Raw genomic sequence first — 22,543 nt, 5'->3', positions numbered from 1 at the left:
TTATATTAAGTATCGTGTTTGGGGCCAGGTGCTTGGCCCGTGTTACACATTGCCTCCTTTAACATGCCCCAGAGGGGATGCTCTCACCATATCTTCCTGCATTCAATGTTGCTGAAGGTTGCATACTTAGGGCTTCGAGTCTGGCAGTGGGAGTGTGCTTGGCCCATGAAAACAAGCCAGATGTACCTAGGAGTTACTGTTGCAGAAGCAACTCTCGACTGACAGCAGATGGAAATTTAGGGAATGAATACTCCAGCCTCCTCACCATGTGTTTGGGGATAACTCTGAGGTATATTCTACACCTGCTCAGGGAATTCCTCAGAAGGACTGAGTTCCATTTACCCATGGTGGGTGTTGACTGGATAGCACACCGTTTATTGGCCGCCTTCTCTTTCTGTCTCGATACCCTAGTATTTCCTGTGGTCATATTCCAGATAGAGTATTTACTCTCAAATCCTTGCCTCAGCTTCTGGGGGATCCAAGCTAAGACATCTCCCAAGATCCCTATGGAGTAGGTACCATTATTGCTAATTTATAGTTGAGGAACCTGAGGTTCAGTGTGGTAAAATAATAGCTAAGTCTTGGTACTGGGGTTTTTCAGTAGTTATCAACCAAGGGAGACTTTGTCCCCCAGGGGACATTCTGAAATGTCTGGAGACATTCCGGGTTATCAAAACCGAGGGGTACTACTTGCAGCTAGCAGGTCAGAGGTGAAAGCTGCTGCTAAACATCTTACAATGCCCACTTCAGCCCCCTACAAAAAGACTGATCCAGCCTAAGAAAGGTCAGTAATGGTAAGGTTGAGAAACCCCACTCTACTCCAGCAAGACTGGCTGTTGGATGGTAACTCTCCTGTGTGACTTGTCTATTGCATTTCACTTCCAGGGCCAAGCTGTGGCTCAGCTGTGTTCCACTATCCCCAATGTGACTGTCTTTGGAACAGCTTCTACTTTCAAGCATGAAGCAATCAAAGACTCCATGACCCACCTCTTTGACAGAAATGCAGACTATGTGCAGGAAGTGAAAAGGTAAGGTGTTTGCTCTAAAGAGCACCAGGTTGGTCCTTGCTCTTCTCTTAAAGAACAGTAGCACTCATTTAGAGAGGGCTGGTGATCGTAAGAGTAATAGCAATCATAGTAAACATATATCGGGGGCCGAGTATTACTAGCTCTGTGCTGAATACTTGATGTGGATGAGCTCATTTAATTCTCAGCAACCCTATTATGACAGCCCCCTCCTCCCCAGTTTGGAGAGGATAAAACTGAGGAACAGTGCAGTTGAGTAACTTGCCAAGCTAGATTATGATAGTGGCTGTGATACGACCTTTACATCGAGAAGTTTATTTCTCATTCATTCACATGACAGACCAAGGAAATGTGGACTCCAACCTGGGTGTGACTGAGAGCCGCCGAAGGAACAAAGTGGTGACACGATCAGATTCGAGTTTTGAAGAGTCACTCGTGGTGTGTAGAGGAGGACTGGGAGGTGGGAGGCTGTAGGTAGGGAGATCAGGTTGCTGGTGGGTGCAGACCCATGGTGGGGAACGTGGGTTTATAACCTGACCCATGCACCACCTGGGGTCCTGAAGCTATTGACTATGGCCCTGTGTGTGTCAATAGGGGAAATCAGGTGGGAAACCCAGCTACCTTGAGATGATTTGTGTGTCACAAACTTGCTGCCTCTCAGAATGCGGTGGGGGGCTGATGCTCAGGCTCGCTCCACTCCCAGCTCCTTAGGGGATTCAGAGAGGTCTCAGAGCTGTGGTTTCGGTCTCTTCATTTCCTAGCCCTAAATTGTATGACACAGAGAAAGTCAGTTGTCCATCTAGCATCATAATCAAGAAACAACTTTCTCCAAATTGAAGGACTTAGAGGATGGGAGATCTGGTTGTCGAAGGGGATAGATTTAGACCAGATTAGGGGAAATTTGGGGAGTCTTTTGGAAAGGAGAGTCTTCTGATGGTCTGGATTTTCAGATTTTTTTTAAATTTTAAAGGTAGAGATTTGCACAGAATTTAAGGTTGTCCTGATATTTCCAGTGGGGTGTGAAAAAAGAGCTTCCAAACTAGATATTAGAGGTTCAGCACCTGTTTCTCAGATATCTAGACATTGCAGGCATATTTTAAAGACTTCCTGGATGGACCTTTGCCTACTTTCCTAACCTTCATGTAGCTCTTCCTTCTTATAACTTGAATCTCTTGAACTGTGGTCTGGAAAATGAACTGCCATTGTCCCTCCAGCAGGCTTTGCCTTTAATCCCTTAAATGATAATTTTGCAAGCATTCGTTCCTCATTCATACCCTGACCAACTTAATACCAGGTGTCTGTGATGGGCCAGGTGCTGTGCTAGAGCAGAAGATCTGGCCAAAAAAACCACCTTGAGAGTCACTGCCTTCATGGAGCTTTGAGTCTAGTTGAGGAAGAGGGACAAAAAACAGTATTTTAAAAATATATTGATTTATACTCTTGATATGTGCTCTGGTGGAGAAATGCAAGATGCTGGTGAACATATGCAGACAGGGAGATCAGACAGAGTCCATCAAAGAGTGAGATTTGGGTTGAACATTAAAGGATGAGAAACTGGCCATAGGAACAGCATTTCTGACCAGGCAGAACAGCATGTGTTAAGGTCCAGGCTCAGGAATGACTTGGTAAATTCAAGAATCTGAAAGAGGACCAGAGTAGCTGGAGGTAGTAGGATGTGGGAAGCAATGGGCAAAGAGGGTCAGGAGGTGGCTACTCTTCTAAAAGAGTGACAGTGAGTGGCACCTGGGTGGCTCAGGTTGTGATTCCAGGGTCCTGGGATCGAGCCCCACATCAGGCTCCCGGCTCAGCAGGGAGCCTGCTTCTCCCTCTGCCTCTGTCCCTCTCCTGCTTGTGTTTTCTTTCTCTCAAATATATTAATAACATCTTAAGTAAGTAAGTAAGTGACAGTACATAATCAGAGAGCTCCTGCCTTCCCCATTTTCCCTGGAGAATTTTCCATCTCCCCCCAACCGCTCATCACTGCACTGTCCTCAACCTGCTGCCCTTCTAGCCCCGAGTCGGTGATTCATGCTGATGTCAGAAGAGCAGAAAGAGGGATGCCTGGGTGGTTCAGTCAGTTGAGCATCTGCCTTCAGCTCAGGTCATGATCACGGGGTCCTGGGATCCAGCCCCGCATGAGGCTTCCAGCTCGGCGGGAAGCCTGCTTCTCCCTCTCATTCTGCTGCTTCCCCTGCTTGTGCGTGCTCTCTCTCTCTGTCAAATAAATAAATCTTTAAAAAAAAAGAAGAAGAGCAGAAAGAGACAGCATCTGAGACCTGCCTTAACACCAGCTTCTTTCAAATGTGACTTCCACCGATTCCTTATGTGTGTAAGCAGAGACCCTACGATTCCATCAAAAATGACTAGGAAGCCACAGATGGGTTCATGCCCTCTGTCCCACCAACCATACCCTCAGCAGAGAATCCAGAAGAAGATACAAGCAACAGGTACTCAGTGCCTGTCGCAGAGCCAAGCACTGCTTCTGCCTCAGGGTAGGTGCTCAACATATACCAACAGGGTGAATTATAGCATTGTCTGTAATAGTGAGATTTCAGAACCAGCCTCCATTATCAACAGCAGGGAAACAGTTCAGTGCATTATGCTACACCCACACACTTGAGTATTATGCAGACCGGAAAAAAAAAAAAAAAAAAAAAAGATAATTATGAAGATTCTGTCACAAAATGAAAAAATATCCACAGTGGCATATTGAGTGGAAAAAAAGCCAAATTCTAGCTACACTGTGATCACAGCTTTGTATAAATTCTTGGCACATGAAGACAAAAAATGAAAAGAAAGTGGGAAAAAAAATCCAACCACTAATATGCAATAGGAGTGCAATGTAGGGTGATTTCTCTTTGGTTTCTGACCACGGATTTTGTTTGTTACAGTGTTCTGTGGTGATACATGAGGGGAAAAATAATAACATAAAATTTCTTGAGATGCAAATTCTTTTGTAAGCCAGTCAGTTGGTAAGCTTCTTTTGAACGCGTTCTCAGCCTTCAGCCAGGCATTGTAAAGGGAATGGGAGGAAATAGTTGTAATAGAGATCTCACCTTTACATCCCTTGCCCCTTCTCTGACTATGCTTGAAATCAAGTAGAAGAATTAGAAGCTTTGAGCATGTGCATCTCACTATAAGGACTTCAAAAGTAAAGAGGAGAGAAAGAGAAAGAGAGAGACAGAGACAGAGACAGAGAGCACCAAAGTGGGCAGTCCCCAGCAGGGAGGCTGATGGAAGGGAAGCATTTCAGTAGGTAGCGGGAGGTGAGGAGCGAATCCCAGCCAGGTGAGCGGGTGCAGACAAGGTGGATCATAGCCCCAGGCTCTGCTGGTCTCCTCTCACTCTGCTGACCCGTATGAGTGGACCACGGTGGTGCCCCTCAGACAATCCTGCCAGGAGAAAGTTCCTCATTTTACAGATAAAGAAACGGAGATGGTAGAAATCAAGGAGAGTCTAATCACCTAGAGAGAGCACAGAATGTGATCGAGAATGGATTCCTAGGGGTGCCTGGATGGCTCAGTCGTTAAGCATCTGCCTTTGGCTCAGGACATGATCCCGGGGTCCTGGGATCGAGCCCTGCATCGGGCTCCCTGCTCAGCGGGAGCCTGCTTCTCCCTCTCCTGCGCCCCGTTTGTGCTCTGTGTCTCTGTCAAATAAATAAATAAAATCTTAAAAAAAAGAAAAAAGAATGGATTCGTAGAGGTGGTATTGCTAAGTAATTGTACACATTTACTAGGAAGCCTACTATGTGCCAGGCACTGTGCTCAGCACTCTGTGAAAAGCCTCTTGTCCACTGGGTACTGTGCTCAGCCCTGTGGGAGAAGCCTACTATGTGGCAGGGACTGCACTCAGCCTTCTGTGCACCGGACACTGTGCTGGACCCTCTGGGAGAAACCTGCTATGCACCAGGCACTGTGCTGGGCACCCTGAAAGGGCCTCATCCCTCCGTCACGAGCTCGGGGGCAAATGGTTAAAGCTATGGCACAGATGAGTTCTCAGAGAAAGAGGAATTCAGAAAGAGAAGCACTGAGTGGAGAACCAAGGATCCACCTGGAGATGAAAGTTACAATAAAGGGGGATACATTTCTTGGCAAAGTCAAGGGCTTCTCTCCCAGTAATGGCCCCGTTGGACCTACCACTGCTCAGGAGAAATTCTTCACTGATCTGTGTGGGTGGGAAGCAAAGAGGTGCATTCACAATAAAGGGGCAAGGGGTTGGGAACCGAGGAAGGACAGGCACGAAAACCTCAGATCAACAATTCCAAAATATCTTGCTGCTGAATTTGACCCAGAGAATCTCTGAGCTGGGGCTCTTTGTGTTTGCTTTTTGAATCTGCAGAGATTTATGACAGCAGGAGAAAGCCCTCACCCTGTCTGCTTTTGTGTAATTATGATTACACACACGCAGGTGAGGCGGGGGGAGGGGTGCTAAGAATGAGGATGGCCCCTGAGCTTCTGAGGGGTTGCCTAGCTGTGCTTGTGATTTCCATGGTTGTTTCATTAAAAGGAGCTGCTAAGGTGCTTTTCAGTGTGAGGTTGAGTAAGGGAAGCCCTGTTCCAAGCCTACTTGTGGGGCCTGGAGCAATGGAAATAGACCCGACTGAATCCCATTCTGTCTGATTCACTGGTTGGGCTTTTAATGATTGAATGGGGGATGGAGCACCTTTTCAATTTTGTAACTCACCTGAAGGAACATATCTAGCCTTAAAAGGAGCAACAACTGCTTAAAGATTTTTTTTTTAAAGATTTTTTATTTACTTATTTGACACAGAGAGAGATAGTGAGAGAGAGGGAGCACAAGCAGGGTGAGCAGCAGGCAGAGGGAGAGGGAGAAGCAGGCTCCGCTGAGCAGGGAGCCCGATGTGGGGCTCGATTCCAGGACCCTGGGACCATGACCTGAGCCGAAGGCAGACACTTAACGACTGAGCCACCCAGGCGCCACAACTGCTTAAAGATTTGACAGAAACAACCAAAGAAACAAACAACAATCCTCACCCTCAGGGCACAGGGAATGACGTCACCCTCTGCTCAGTATCCATCTTTTTCTCACCCTCCACCCCCACCCCACCACTGACCTTCAAAAGGACACAGTGACAGCAAGAGGCAGGAGTTTGTGGCTGATGTAACCCCAGTGCATGTGCAAACCCTGCTTACATGACTCAGCTATCTCAACGCCAAGAGAGGTGTGGGGAGAGAACACAGGAGATCTGCAGCATCTCCCTCCAGCAAGAAGCCCAGGGAGCAGCTCCCAGCTTTGCTCAGCCCCCGCTGGGACCCTGCGTGCCTAGTGGTGGTAGTGGTGGTCATCAAGGCTGGCCACAGCTCACTATAGGAAACCCTGCCCTGCTTCTGGGGCCCTTACTTGGTTTCTGGATGTGATGGTTCAAGGCTCCTCATTCCCTGTAGTGGGCCCTAGGGTATGTTGGCTGGTTCCACCCACCCTGAAGGTTGCTGGGGTTAATGGTTGGGTTGTTGAAGTTTTGCAATCTTTCCTTTATACTCTTTTCCCAAACTAAAAGAATTCTCTTTCAGTTGGCCCACTCTGAAAAAATAATAAAAAAAGCTACCACGGACCCAGAAGTTACCATGCGCCAGGCCCTATGTTCCATGTGCATCAACTCATCCAAGCTTCACAGAGAAGCTTGGGATGGGAGTTATCACCATCATTCCCTTCCACAGGTGGGGACACTGAGACACTTAACAGGCTAAGTAACTCACCTGAGGTCACACAGCAAGTAGGTGGCAAGCTAAATGCTCAATACTGAGGTGAAATTATATTCCCATGTCTGCCCTACACTCCATGTTAGTTGTCCGTTGTGGCAGACATGCTTGGGTCCTTCTGGAAGGAGACAGTGTCCAGACAGAGTCTCTCATTGCCATGGTTGGTGCCCCAAAGCCTCTTCCTTGGGCCTATTTGGTGCTGACTGCCCTGGGCCAACCTGTCAGAGTGTTTTCTGCAAAATGCCTTTCCTTCATCACCCAGCCAGTTCTTGCTCATCACTAACAGAAGGATCCTCTTCCACTGCCCCAAGTGGCTCCACTGGACCTGTGGTGACTGCCTGGGCTGTCCATTTAGTCTGTCTTCCCTAGTATCCATGAGCTCCTGGATGACAGGGAAGAACCTGAGCCCTCATCTGTGTACCCCCAGTTCAGCACACACACTGTCCAGCATGAAGTAAGCACTCAGTGAATGGTTGTCTAGTGGCTGGAAATTTAGGACAAATGTGTAGGACCCTGACCTTGGGCCTCTCCTATAATCTAAGACAGAAAAAAGCAGCTTCTAAATAGAAACCTCCCGGCCTATCTGTTTGGAGTAACATGGTCTAACTCTGGATATATCTATATTTATTTTTAAAGACAGCATTTAAAACAGAATTTTCAAAGAATAAATTAAATTGACTGTTTCCCAGAGCTGCTTGCTCAAACAATGCTTCCGTAGTTAGACTGATTGGAACATTTATTAGCTCTTACATTCAGAATGGTGGCAAGGCCATTGCTCTGGAGTTAAACTGGACCGAGGTTTGAATTCTAGGTGTACCAGTTACATAAGCTTGGGCAAGGCGCTGCATCTGAGATCCTCCATTTCTTCCTCAAAAAAGTGGAGTTAAAATGCCTGTCTCAGACTTGTCATGAAGATTAATTCTGAAATGCCTGGGATACAGCAGAGCTCAGAAAATGTGAGTTTCCTTTGAAGGAAGCACGCATATAGAAATGTGGAATACCAGTCTTAAAATGTTCTCTTCTTTGTCCTGCATTCATTCACTCATCATTTATTTAATCATCTATTCATACAATCAATCAATATTTGTTGAGAACTAACACTGTGTCCTGCAGGATAAGGAGGATTGAGGATAAAACAGGCAGCACAAACATGGTCCCTGTCTCGTGGGGCTTACATTTTGGTGGAAGAGACAAGAGAATAATTCCAGCCCATGACAAGCTGAAAAGTGTCTTTAGTACAGATGCTAAAGTAGAGATAATTTGGGGCTGCCACTCCAGGTCAGGTGGTTAGTTACAGCATTTCTGGGGAGGTCACATTTGAGTAAGACCTGAAAGATGAGCTCTAGGGAGAACTGGGGAAAGGCTGTTCTGGCAGAGATTATAGCATATGCAAAGGTCCTGAGGTAGGAACGTTTTAGGAACTGCTACAAGGTCAGAATGCCCCGAGCAGTTAGTGGCAAGTAAGGATGAGGAAGTGGGCAGTAGCTTATAGGTCACCCCTTGCTGTGGGCTGCCTTGCATTTCTGCAGAACCAGAGGACAGAGCAACAGGCCTAGATGGGGCAGCTAATTAATACAAAGAGGTGTGACTGGTAGTTTATGGGAGGAAATGTGCACTCACAGAATACAGATGTGAGGAACATTAGGCAAGATGTGAGCATTTGGGTCTGGACAGGTCCTTCAGAGGTACCCTCAAAGGTGTGCACAGCCCAGCATTTGGGAGGCTGCTCCTGAGCACAGGTAGTCATCTTGCAGTAAAGGAAAGAGGTCCTGGGGAAATGGAGTTTGCAGGGAAGACCTGGTGGCCCAGGAGGGCTGGTCGTAGAAGCAGAGTGGGGTCCTACTTCCACAGGAGTGAACACACTTGGTAGAAGTGAGGAAGACAGGAGCACAGCTATCCAACCCGTGATGCAAGGTGGAGACCTGATCACCAGGTGTGAGGCATCAACCTAGAGCCCACCAATGGAGTCTGTGTATTCCAACTCCCAACTGCCTCTCAGGCCTCACCTCTTTACATTTTCTTTACTGGCTGCTTCCCAGTCTTCCTGCTCACAGGCTTTCTCCCACCACAGGACCTTTGCATATGCTGTTCCCCCCCCACCTGGAACATTATTCCTGCCACTCTTTACCTAGATAACTTCTCCACTTTGCTTTTTCCCAGGGATGCATTCTCTGGCAGACCTGACTGGGCAAACTCTAGATTGATTACAGTCTTGTGGCACTAGATGCCATTCAATTTCAATTTAATTTTTATTTGTGTAATTATAGGTTAACATCTACCTAATAGAAGTTCTAAAAGGAGAGAAATCAAATCTGTTTGGACTTACACCTGCATCTCCAGTGCCTAGTGCAGTGCCAGGGCCAAATATTTAATGAACAAATTAATTATTGATAAAAAAAAATAGCCAGTTTGGCTCCCGAGTAGCTGGCTTAGACCAAAGTGTGGATCCAGAATCAGCAGCATCAGTATCTCCTAAGAACCTGTTAGAAACGCACATCTTTGGGCCCACCCCAAACCAACTGAATCAGAAGCTAGGAGAAGAGGGGGAAGGAGGGCAAATTGCAATCTGTTTTAATGAGTCCCCCCCCCCCCCGCCCCCAGATTCTGATGCACACTTAAGTTTTAGATCCACTGGCCTAATTCCCTAGTTCTGAATTTATAGGTGGGACTTGAACAGACATACCCTTACAGATAAGCATTCTATTAGGTAAAAGCTAAGCTGATAATTTTTGATGAGTCTTTGTAATGACTGGAGTTTGGACTTGACTCAAGGCTTTTGAAGGTCATGACTCAGCTTTTGAAAGTCACAACTTGGCTGTCCTTGGGCATGGGGCAGTTGGCTTAGTGTCTGAACCCTAGAGATGCACATGCAATTTCCTACTTATGAAAACAGGATCCAGCTGTTGACATGAGCTGCAATGCCTGAACTTTGTTTGGGGATGAAGGTGGAGGAAGAAATACTGAGCTGTGTGCTAAGACAAGATAATCCTGCAAACTCACAAATCTGAAGAAATGCCATTCTTGTCTGAGCAGAGCAAGGCCTAGCCATAATTGGGAGCCCTGGGGGCATGAATATCTTCCCTACAATCCCCAGAGCCTTCCTGTTTAAAGCTCCCTCCCGCAAGCATAATATCTTCTAACAGTGGAAGCCCAGTAGATGTTTGCTAAATGCATGAGTGAGTGAGTGAATCAATGAATGTATAAATAAATTAATGGAAGAAGGGATCAAAAAATGTTTCGTCTGCTTAATACAGTACAAATATGGATTCTCTACTCTGGAGCCTTCTACTCTACAGGAAGAGCCTCTTTTTTTTTTAAGATTTATTTATTTGAGAGAGAGAGAGAGAAAGAGAATAGGGGTGAGGGGCAGAGAGAGAGGGAGAGAGAGAATCCTCAAGCAGGCTTCCCACTGAGCATGGAGCCTGATATGGGGCTTGACCCCAGAACCCTGAGATCAGGACCTGAGCCAAAACCAAGAGTCAGCTGCTTAACCAACTGAACCAACCAGGTGCCCTGAGATCCTGTCTATTTAACCTTCTTCCTCAAAGATTCCATTTTAGATTGAACCTAGAGATTGGATGAATACAAGTTTGTGAGTTAAATTAATGTGCTTCACTGAGGAGAGAGGGAGAAGGGGAGAAAATCTAATCCCTGCTAGACTGGAAACCCCATGAAGACATGTTGGTTTTGCTCCCCCATCTCTCTTTCCAGCACCTCGGACAGAGCCTAGCCCATAGCTCAAGCTCCACAGATAGGAATTGTTGAGTGACTGACTTTGGAGTGATGGTTGTGTGACTGGCAATGGGTCAAGCATTTGACACCTCATTTCATCCCCAGCACAAAGAAACATGCTTGTTCCACTTTATGAAGGAGAAAGCTAAGGCTCAGAGAAGTTGCAAGAGGTGGCTAGATACAAATTCAGATGTATTTATTCAATGAGCGGGATGTTCACGCTCACTCTCCTAACCCAGGCTGGCTCCTGATATCAGCCACCAGTCAGACTTTTAGCTGCCTCCAGCTCTGTGAAGTTCTTGAGTGGAACCCAGAAAGGTAAATCTACCTCCTGGCCTCCTGGCCTATTTATGGCTACTCCTGGAGCTCTAGCTCTTTCTGATTCTAGGAGTAAACAACATGACACAGGAAGGGAGAGCGATCAAAAGTTTGGTCCTTAACAGGTGACAGTATCTTACTTTGTCTTCACACCATTTAGAATCTCTCCTGAAGGAGTGGACATTGTTTTGGATTGCCTCTGTGGGGATAACACTGGAAAAGGTCTCAGCCTTCTCAAACCACTGGGAACCTATATTTTATATGGTAAGTGCTGAAGACAAGAGGGTATGGTCTGAAACAGGGAGCACTGCACCAATATGGCATCTGATCTGTTAAGAGCTCTCATCCCCTCTGCATCCCCAAGAACCACACAAAGGGGTCTTTTCTTTCTGTAAGAGCATCTTAGGAAATCTTCCTAACACCATCTCCCATCTTCCCTCTGAATATTGCTTGTTCCCTTTAACAAAGCTCAGTTTCTCACACCATTTTTCTCAAGTGGTTTTGTCCTCTCTGCTCAGATTTCTTTGGTGCTAGTACATTGATCACACCACTTCCTGGGCTCCTGAATCTATATTCACTCTCACCTGCTCTTCTGTACCCCATTTTTCCATCCATCTAAATTCTAGCTCAGTCCTATCTCTCCCTGCAACTTAAGTGCCCAGCCCACCAGAGCCCCAAGCCCTTCACTTAAGGAATCAAATTCAAATCATGAGTCAGGCTCATATAGGACTTCATTTCCCAGTCTTGAAGAATGGAACCAATAAGACATTTCAAGCAACTTATCATTTTATTAGAAAGTGGGTCTAAATCACATTTTTGCTACATGCCCAATTTTCCAAAGTAATGACATGGTCACCTTGAGAAATACTGCTTTCTCTTTGATCCAGTGACACTTGGCTAAAATTAAGTCAACTTAATGCCACCCACCCCCTTAATTTCCCTCATTTTTCTAAGGCTGCATTAAAGTTTTTTCAAGCTCTTGACAGTTCTGGACCAAACAACTGCCATTCTTCTGTATGTAGCAAGAGATGTTGGTTTTCATTAGCAATAGCTTGACTTGGGAATCCTCCATTTGCAGGTTCATCCAACATGGTGACTGGAGAGACCAAGAGCTTCTTTAGCTTTGCAAAATCAGTAAGTATCTGTACATGTCAAATGTACTATGGTAGTGCGTGATTTGCATCTTGTGAGCTCTTCCATCTAAAGACATTGACCTAATAACCTAAACCTTGTTTGTCCTTCATCTGCATCATTCATTTTCAATAAACCCTGTGTTCCCACCCTGGTCACTACACATGGACAAGACTCTGTATTAACTTTGGCTGCTTTGTCTAAATGAAGCAGGGAGCTGGGAGCATCCGAGAAACTCAAGAAAGCTTTATTTTGATTTCAACAGAGATTGCTTAAGTTTTTGTGTTTTTAATCATTCATTGGTAAAAAATAAACTTGGCATTAAGTGAATTTTATTTGCTTTATGGAGAAACCAACTGAGTTGGTTTCTGACCAGGTCTCTGGGGGTCCTTAAGATTTCTCTGTACCTCCACTCTACTGAGTTGGAGATCCAAATGGGATCCCACAACTGTAGTGAGCCCCCTGGGTGATTTTAGACACAGGCAAATCTCTGAACCTGTAGCTTAAATAATCATGCTCTGAATGTAGTGGTTACTTTGTGATTGAGAAACCACATCCCTGGGCATTCCAACCTACTCCGATCTATATTGCTACCTAGAGCAACACTTGCTAGAATTAAGCTAATTTGGACTTGAACTTCAGTTTTTACCCCTGCCTCCCAACAGAGAATTGCTGCTTCTCACAAGAGCTTGCTCTTATCTCCTCTCCTGAGCCTCCTAAGCAGCCAGCGCATCATTGATTGGTTCACTCACTTTGTGAGCACCGTCTGAGCACCTGCCATGTGTGCAAGTCACCAGGGCGTTGCAGTGAATGAGATGGGCACATATTAGCCCCTTATGACTCTCACATTCTAATGAGGGAGACAAACTGAAAGAAGTAAAACATATTAATAAGATGATTATTGTAAATGGTCATAAGAACTCTGAAAGGGATTCAAAACAGGATGCAGGATGGGGTGGAGGCATCTGGAATAGGGTGGCCAGGGAAAGCCATAGAAATCATTCTAAGTGTGGCACTATGGGGTATTCATATGTCCCCTAAGTGCCAACATTGCAGCTGCACAAGGCTCCACCCCCAAACATTCCCTGATTCTGGAATGATTCGTACTCCCTGCCCTGTGACAGTAGAATTAAAGGACCTGTCTTTGCCTTTGAACTTCCAAGTTTAGGTCAAGGATCACTGCAATGACAGAATCTGTAAGGGAGCAAGAATGGAGTGTAATGAAGGATGCTGTCTGGAGCAAGTCCCATGAACACAGGCTTTGTGCCACTCGCAGCTGTTTTGTTGCCATGGCTGTAATTAACGTGATGCTGACAGCCTGCTGTGGGTAACCAAATTGATCCCAAATTACATGCAGTTTTAAGGAGTGTTTTCCTTTTCTCCCCTAAACGCACAATCAGAACACACAGTGTTAATGAAATAACTGCAGTGTGCCCAGGTTCAGTGAAGGCACTCATAAAAACATGGCCAGGATGGAGGTTGAGATTCTCCTGCCTGAAACAGGGGTGCCGATTAAAAGAATGCTACATAGTTGGAGGTCAAGAACAAAGACTATTTCCTTTCAGAGGTCAGGTCCAATATTAGTTGGTCAGTGAGAAGCAAAATGAAGATAGGGCATGCCAAGGAGTGGAATGATGACTTTGTTCTAGAAGGTTCTAGAAAGGAATTTTCTTCTATATATTGGAGAAAGGCTTAGAAAATAAAGCCATACTTGGACATATACAAGAATTTCTCACTTAGATATCCTAATTATGTTCCACCTTAAAACTCTTGCAGAGCTGGTACTCACTCTTTGTCAAACATGCCATTGGCTTTTAGACTATAGCATTGGTTAACAGTGGTTAACAACTAGAGAGCAATCTGACTTCAATTCAGAGCTCCTCCTCACTAAATCAAAGATAACAGAAATACTTTATATTTATAGAAAACCTACTCCAGGTCAGACACTCTTCTAAGAACTTTGTATATATATTAACACATTTGTTCCTCATGATTGACCCCATGAGATACAGTAGGGAAACTTAGCACAGAGAAGTTAGGTGACTTGCCTAAAGTTGCACAGCTAGTAAGTGGCAGAACTGGGATTCAAAACCAGGCATTTGGCTCTAGAACTCCCTTAACCATAGCTGCAGGAATTGCAGATTTAGCAAGCATTCATTTCACAAACATTTACTTGAACGTTGCAGATGCACCATGAAACAAGTCATTAATCATTTCTCTACTTTGTGTTTGTGGGAAGCCAGCCCATGGCCAAATATATGTCTCTCCTCGAGCTGGCCTCCAGGCCCTCAGGGGATGTACATTAGTAAAGAATTTCGTGCATGAACCTTATCCCTTTTTTTGACTTACCTTTCTCACACTTATTTTCCTAACAATATGATTGTTCCACTTAAAAAATATGTATCAAAATCTTTTGTGAGCTTTCGTGAGCTCCCACAATTCAGGGAAGAGGCAGGATGTAAATAAACACCCCAATAACATAAATATTATGAATGTCCCTAAGTGCCCATCACATTCCTCTCTGCCTTCTCTTTTAAACGATTCACCACTTCTCCTTAGAGCCCTTAGAAACTGGAACTTGGCATTTCTAAATTCTGACCAGCACCAAAGAAAATGCAGGTAAATCAGAACAAAATAGTTGGATAACCATTAGTGGATTATTTACTTATTTTCATGTCTGAAGTGGGGGATGAGAGGCTGGAAATAGCCACATTTGGCACTTGTGTTTGTGTTCCATCTAGGACTTTAGCGCTATTGGCATTTGGGGCTGGATAACTCTTTGTTATGAGGGGTTGCCCAGTGCACCGTGGGATGTTCACCAGCACCCCTGGCTTCTATCCACTAGATGCCAATAGTTTCCCCTCCCCTCCAGTCACCACCACAAAAACACCCCCAGACATTACCCACTGTCCCTCAGATAGGAACCGCTGGCTTTGTCCCAACACTGTGGCTTCACGCTCCATCATGCTGTGCTTTCTGCCTGAATTATGTTCCCTCACTCCTTCTCTGGTGGATTCCTACCCACCTCTCCAGCTGTACCATCATTCCCCCTAGGAAAGCTGCTCTTGTGGCTGGGTCACCATCCCACTAAGTCCCTACCACACTTGGTGGACTTCTCTGCCACCCCTCTCCTTCCCCACCATTCATAAGCTAAACTCTTCAGAAGCCTGAGAGGAAGTACCCTGCCACTCTCTGTTGCCCAGGGATATGAAGCACACAGAAGAACAGGGAGCAGAAGTGGTAGCAGGATTCAGCTCCAGAGCCGACAGTCCTAACCCTGTGCCTCAATGTTCCGATGACATGCGGCCCAATAGCTGTTTTCAGGAAGTTTGTTTCTCTCTCCCACCTAGACCCCGTGCTCTGCTCACAAGCATCACCATTCAGTCACAGCACTGCCTGGCTAAGTAGCTGCCTTAAAAAATACCCCAACAACGACCACCCCTTGGCCAGTTGGAATCCGTCCCACTGCAGCCCTATTCTCTGCACACGATGCTGTGAACACAGCAGGCTTTGGTTCCTTGTAACGGACACCTTCTCTCCTTCCAGTGGTGGCAGGTCGAGAAGGTGAACCCCATCAAGCTCTACGAAGAGAACAAAGTCATCGCGGGATTTTCCCTTTTAAATCTGCTCTTCAAACAGGGCCGTGCAGGCCTCATTCGAGGAGTGGTGGACAAACTCATTGGGCTCTACAACCACAAGAAGATCAAGCCCGTGGTAGACTCCCTTTGGGCCCTGGAGGAGGTAAGAATGATGTTTTTCCCCCAGCAAATAATCTCTTTTTAGCCCAGGGAGATTTGGGCAGCCAGATACAATCTTTTATTCAAAGATTATTCTCCAGATTTGTTCGTTTTAAATGAGGGTCCTAAAAGTCATGGTCCTAGAGTTTGGGCTTTGGATGTAAGAAATACTCTAAGTTCCGTAGTGGTTCTCAAACCATGTGCCTCAACCTACCACTATGAGCCCTTCTCAGATAGGCCACCAAGTTTTCATGGGTGTGGACGGTCCACCTGGGTTCTCAGAGGGCATGAATATTGCTGCAGCATCATTTATATTATCATCTCGTGAGTAGATGACATCAAGGTTGGGGCAGACAGTGGCTCAGAGCTGAAATGTTTTGTATGCTAAACTCACTGCTGTTAGCGGTCACAATGGGCACTGTAATTATGAATGAATTGGGTCTAGTATTGGACTGAGTGTGTTTGTTAACTGATCTGCCAAAAGTTCTAGGATTTGAAAGCATTCCTTGATCATGAAAAAAATCTAGACTCCATAATGTAACCTTTCGGGATACTGAAGCATGAACTGGCTGCACTGGGGCAGCTGGTATGTGCTAGGAGGAGGCAGGGTCTAGAAAATCCTCCAGGATCAGGGAAGTTCTGGACATTTGGGTAGCCAGTCTTGGTAGCTACCTACGCAGAGAAAATAAAGAGGTATAACCTAGGTTGACATTTCACTAAGAAATCTTCGTAGGTCAGGCCGTTGGCTTCAGGCAGCCATGAAGCCCCCTGAGAAGTATCTTAAAATATGTAGGAATGTGTTTTGTGTTTGTTTGGCTTTTGCATTTTGCATGGGTGAGTGCCTTACGAGAATTTTTTTGTACTTTGGGGAGTCACAGACATCCTTGGAAAAGCTAACAAACATAATGTTCTGTGATACACATAGTAGGTATTGTCCTGACAATAAAGCTGGTGCTATTTGCCTAATGAACTAAGTTGGCCAAAATCCAGTGGCTCCCCTAAGCACAGAAACTGCCCTAAAAAAAGCTTTGTGGGGGTCCCCATGTAATCGAGTAAAACTGGTCTTGGGCGAATGGACCAGGAGTGCCTCTTCGATACCGCAGTATCATGAATGGTCTTAAAAAAATACCCAGCTACCAAAACCCTTGTGTCTTCTGATAAAAGAAATACATGCTTATCGTAGGAAAGTCCTAAATTAAGAACAGAAGCGTAAGGAGAAAATAAACTGCAAGTGCACATTTCAGAGAGAACATTGCCAACATTTTGGCTTGTGTCCTTCCAGTCTTTTTTTCTTTTGCAGATGTTCACTGTGATTCGGTTTCTTGTTAAATCAGATAATCATGCATTCCTTCTGCTGTGTAATCTCCAAGATGGCTAGCCTACTGTTATACATTCCTTGAAAACGTTTTTAATTACTGAGTCAGACATACGGATGGTATTCACTGTGGTATCTCAGTGGCATAGAGAAGGGCTGGACTGCATGGTTCCTGGTTCTCAGTGGTCAGAGAGGAGAGAGAACTGGGGGTAGTCAAGACCAGGGCTAAGAGATTAACTTGACTATGAGACAAAGAAGGGGGCTTATACTTAAACTCAGGGTTTAAAAGGGAAGCATTTAAGTGAGAGTTGAAATCCAGGAGGGGTGCCGTTGACCCCGTGGGTCCTTATTCTCGTATTTGAAATAATTTCTTGGTCACAAATAGGTATTGAATAATTACTATGTGCTCAGCACTGTGCAGATGCTGGGGACACAGTGGTGAACAGACAGCCAAAATACCTGGGTTTCATGTAGCTTACATTTAGAGGGATGGAGGGAGGGGCAGAAAATACTGGACAGTGAACAGAAATCAGGAGGGTATTTGCAAATTGTCATAAGTTCCTGAAAGGAATTAAATGAGGGTATATGTTGGAAGTAAGTGGAGCGGGAAGAGTTTTCACAGACCAGTGGTTTTCAACCTCTTTTTCCTTATTATCTGCCCCTCACAGGAGACTTTTTAGACTTCTTTTCCTGATGAATCCCCTCTATGATATTTTAATACCATAGGTATACCATCTATCTCTCTATCAATTCAGCTACCTACCTATCATCTAGCTAGCTATCCTTCTGTTTATGTCCTACATGTATATCTGTGCTTTACAGATTAAAAGAGTAAGATTTTTTTCATCCTCCAAGAACCAATTTTTATCCCTTTGGGGGGGGTGGTATCGCACTCATTGAAAATGCATTCGGTACAGTGACTTCAGACAAGAAGGGTTAGTTATCATTCAAGCTGGGACATGAAAGAGGCTGAAAGCTACAAAAAAGTGCCTCCAAGGCAGAGAGACCCTCAAGAGTAAAAGGACAAGGCTTATGTGGCCCCTTTCCACAGGTTGGTATGAGCAAATGTGGGAATGGTATTTATCCAAAGGATACAAACATAGTGATTTGAAGGGGCACCTGCACCCCAATGTTTATAGCAGCAATGCCCATAATAGCCAAACTATGGAAAGAGCCCAGATGTCCACTGACAGATGAATGGATAAAGAAGATGTGGCATACACACACACACAGAGGAATATTATTCAGCCATCAAAAAGAATGAAGTCTTGCTATTTGCAATGATGTGGATGGAACTAGAAGGTATTATGCTAAGTGAAATCAGTCAGAGAAAGATAAATATATGATTTCACTCATGTGGAATTTAAGAAACAAAACAGGTGAACAGGGGAAGGGAAGGAAAAATAAAATGAGAGGAAAACAGAGAAGGAGGCAAACCATAAGAGACTCTTCACTATAGGGAACAAACTGAGGGTTGCTGAAGGGGAGGTTGGTGGGGGGAAAGGGTAACTGGGTGATGGGCATTAAAGAGGGCTCGTGAAGTAATGAGCACTGGGTGTTGTATGAAACTGATGAATCACTGAATTCTACCACTGAAACTAGTAATACAGTATATGTTAATTAAATTGAATTTAAATTAAAAAATTTTTTAAAAAAGGAGTACCGGAGTAGGTGAGCAGGGCCCAGATAGAAATCTGGAGTTTAGTCTAAGTCCCATGGGAGGCTGCTAGCAGGTCATGGTCAGGAGGTGCCACATTGGGACCCCAAGGGTATGATCCAGTAGGGAAGAAGCAAAAATTGTGAGACTGGGTCCCAGGCTCTAGCTGCAGAAGTCTGATATTCAAGGAAGCTCTTGACCTGACTTGGGAATGGGAGGGGGGGCTAACCTGAGCTCAGTGCTCATTAGGGAGGGTGTGCTCATGTAAGGCAGTGGGGGACAGTGGAGCCCCATGCATGTGGGAGTTAAGTCAGGATGGGTTCTGCGAGGATGCAGAGCACAGGTTCTCAGGACCCGCACTGACCAGAGGCGGGAAGCTCAGGCTGGCAGTCGTGGTGGACTGAGTCAGGGATCCTATCCATGCAAGTCCGGGTACTTTATTCCAAATACTTCCCCAATTCACCCACTTGCTCTCCTTTCCACTCATGGCACTGTGGTCTAAGCTGGTCTCCCTCCTGCATGAGCTCCTGACTGGCCCCTCACTTCCATCTTGCCCCAGTGCAGGGCATTCTCCACCCAGCAGCCCACCCTTGGGCCTTATCACTTATCACCTTATCACTGTCACCCTTATCACTCCCTAACCCAGACCGTGTCCACCCTGCTTAAAATCCCGCTGTGACTTCCCACTGCACCTGATCTGCAGTCTGAATTCTTTCCTGGACTGTACAGCTTTGTCTGGTCGTAACTCCTGCCCCTCTCATCATCTTCTCACTGTCCACTTCGCCTCCTCCATCCGAGTTGCAGTGGCCTGCATGTCCCTGGTCCTGAAACTACCCAAGCCTTTGGGAACAGAGGTATTTTGAATACTCCTCCTCCAGATTTTCACAGAGCTGCTTCCTTCCACCCATTCATATCTCAGCTTCAATGTGACCTAAATAGAGAGACCTTCCGTAAGCCCCTCCTGAAGGGTTCTTCCTACACAGCCACCCACCCAGGTGGCTCTTTTTACTCTGTTCGACCAATCTCCATTGTATTTATCACTGGTTGAAATGCTCTTGTTCATCTGTTGGCTTGTCGAGACTCTTGTCTCCCTTCCACTATGAAGTAAATCCCAGATGAGGAAAGACCCTGACTGTGCCGTTCAAGACCCCAGTGCCTGGCCTGGAGTCGATGCTCAATAAACACTCATTACATGAGTGAACTGATGAATCCAGCAATACACAGAAATAGGACTACCTGTTCAATAATAAATATGTGTTGAATGACGAATAAATGAATGAATGAACAAGACATACTAAAACCAGGTATTATTACTTAAAGACAACCTGGGCCCAATTGACATTTTGGCCAAATCATCCTTTGCTGGGGGTGGGGGTGGCCCTATGCTTTGTAGGATTAGTAGCATCTCTGGTCTCTGCCCACTAGATACCAGTAGCGCCACCCACTGCCAGCCATGACAATAAAAAATATCACTAGACGTGGTCAAATGTCCCTGGGAGGGGCAAGACCTCCACAAATTGAGAAACGCTGCTTTAAAAGAAGCCATATTGGTTAAGATAGTCCGTAGAAAAACAAAGGGATTATACGTTCCTATGGCAGGCTCCCCTCCCCACAGAGGGGGGAGAGAGACAGCCGTTGCCTGTTTGCCAACAAAAACGTCCACAGCCACTCATCAGTTAACACCCACCAACTTTCTGGGGGATCTTTTCTACAATATTTACAGACATCTGTTTAGAGCTGCACTTGGCCCAAACTCAGTTATTTATCAAGCCCACGTGGCTCTTCTGGGCTTGAGGAGAATAGAGTATGCTTATTACTTGCGAACCTCAGAGGGATGACTGTAATGATTTTTTTCCCCTCCCCTTTGGTAAATGATTTCACAAAATTGCTTTTCAGGCCAGCTCTGTAACCTCATCGATGGAATATAAAGCCCATAGGGATTGAAAGAAAATTTTCTTGGGCTCTCTGAGCCCTCAGACTAGAAGATTTAATAATTTCAGGAACGATTTAGTGTTTCTTTTTAGCCATCTGTCTTTGACTTTATTGTAAGTTTAATACACGAAGCAGAGATATGCTCCAGCTTCAGGTTTGCCTCCAGATATTAAAGATGCAGCTGTACATTAAGTTAGAAAAAAGCTCATCTCTCCAAACAGTTCAGAGATGAGAAAGGAATGAAACATACTTGTATTTGTCAACCAAGCAGCAGTGACATTACTGAGACCTACTATGTGCGAGTACTATTTTAGGATTCCCTGGCCCTTACGTTTATGATTTAGTTTCTGACACAAAACTGAGGTGTCGGTCATGGGGTACTGTTTCAAGTGCAACTGGATTTGAAAACTAGAGAGAATAATGTTAATTAAGAATCTATTGGGACTTCATCAAGATAAAAAGCTTTTGCACAGCAAAGGAAACAGTCAACAAAACCAAAAGACAACCGACAGAATGGGAGAAGGTATTTGCAAATGACATATCAGATAAAGGGCTAGTATCCAAAATCTATAAAGAACTTATCAAACTCAACACCCAAAGAACAACTAATCCAATCAAGAAACGGGTGGAAGACATGAACAGACATTTCTGCAAAGAAGACATCCAAATGGCCAACAGACACATGAGAAAATGCTCAACATCACTTGGCATCAGGGAAATCCAAATGAAAACCTCAATGAGATACCACCTCACACCAGTCAGAATGGCTAAAATTAACAAGTCAGGAAACCACAGATGTTGGCGAGGATGCTGAGAAAGGGGAACCCTCCTACACTGTTGGTGGGAATGCAAGCTGGTGCAGCCACTCTGGAAAACAGTATGGAGGTTCCTCAAAATGTTGAAAATAGAGCTACCCTACAACCCAGCAATTGCACTACTGGGTATTTACCCCAAAGATACAAATGTAGGGATCCGAAGGGGTACGTGCACCCCAATGTTTATAGCAGCAATGTCCACAATAGCCAAACTATGGAAAGACCCTAGCTGTCCATCAACAGATGAATGGATAAAGAAGATGTGGTGTGTATGTATATATATATATAGACACACACATACACACACACACACAATGGAATATTATGCAGCCATCAAAAAATGAAATCTTGCCATTTGCAACAACGTGGATGGAACCAGAGGGTATTATGCTAAGCGAAATAAGTTAATCAGAGAAAGATAAGTATCATATGATCTCACTGATATGAGGATTTTGAGAAACAAGACGGAGGATCATAGGGGAAGGGAGAGAAAAATGAAACAAGACTAAACCAGAGAGGGAGACAAACCATAAGGGACTCTTAATCTCAGGAAACAAACTGAGGGTTGCTGGAGTGGTGGGGGGTGGGAGGGATGGGGTGGCTGGGTGATGGACATTGGGGAGGGTATGTACTATGGTGAGCGCTGTGAATTGTGTAAGACTGATGAATCACAGACCTGTACCTCTGAAACAAATAATACATTATATGTTAATTTTAAAAAAAGATTCTGATGTCTATAGTAAAGAGCTGTTTCATCTGTTTTCAGATCCCATGTTAATCTTTCAGTTATCTTTAAATGTTCTTTCTTTCTGATGCTGAAAGTAAGTGAGGGTTGGAGCAGGTCAAATATGGCAAAGAAAATAAGCCAAGGTTCTGGGAGTTGGGTCAAGGATGAGAATGAAGAGACAAGTCAAAAAGTGGCCCCAAGAACGAGGAGGGGCTTAGTTGAGATCGGAAGGATACAAATTCTTTGGATGACTTTGGGATTACAAAACAGGGAAGGCATTCCAAGCAGGAGGGACAGTGACAAAATCTCAGAAGCAGGAGTATGGGGTAGGCAGGGTTGAGAGGTCTGAGCAAAACACAGCAGAGGTGGTTGGCTAAGGAGGAGAGGAGGTAAGGTTGGATTGGTCGATGGAGGCACATCCTGGAGGCCTT

General features: G+C 45.1%; 1 protein-coding gene across 2 annotated transcripts in view; it reads left to right on the top strand.

The window, feature by feature from the left end:
- VAT1L (vesicle amine transport 1 like) overlaps positions 1-22,543 on the top strand; it is a 139,829-nt gene that overhangs the window by 57,084 nt on the left and 60,202 nt on the right. For both annotated transcript variants that reach the window (XM_035024736.1, XM_035024737.1), the window contains exons 4-7: positions 886-1,028; positions 10,959-11,062; positions 11,877-11,932; positions 15,476-15,670. In XM_035024736.1, the coding sequence (XP_034880627.1) occupies positions 886-1,028; positions 10,959-11,062; positions 11,877-11,932; positions 15,476-15,670 (498 nt within the window). The remainder of the gene's footprint in view (positions 1-885; positions 1,029-10,958; positions 11,063-11,876; positions 11,933-15,475; positions 15,671-22,543) is intronic.

This window comes from Mirounga leonina, unplaced genomic scaffold (genome assembly GCF_011800145.1).
Source record: "Mirounga leonina isolate KUSES-001 unplaced genomic scaffold, KU_Mleo_1.0 Mir_180, whole genome shotgun sequence".
In the NCBI taxonomy this organism is placed as follows: Eukaryota; Metazoa; Chordata; class Mammalia; order Carnivora; family Phocidae; genus Mirounga; species Mirounga leonina.
Note: the sequence above shows the minus strand (reverse complement) of the source record. Positions and strands in the feature narration are given on the sequence as shown.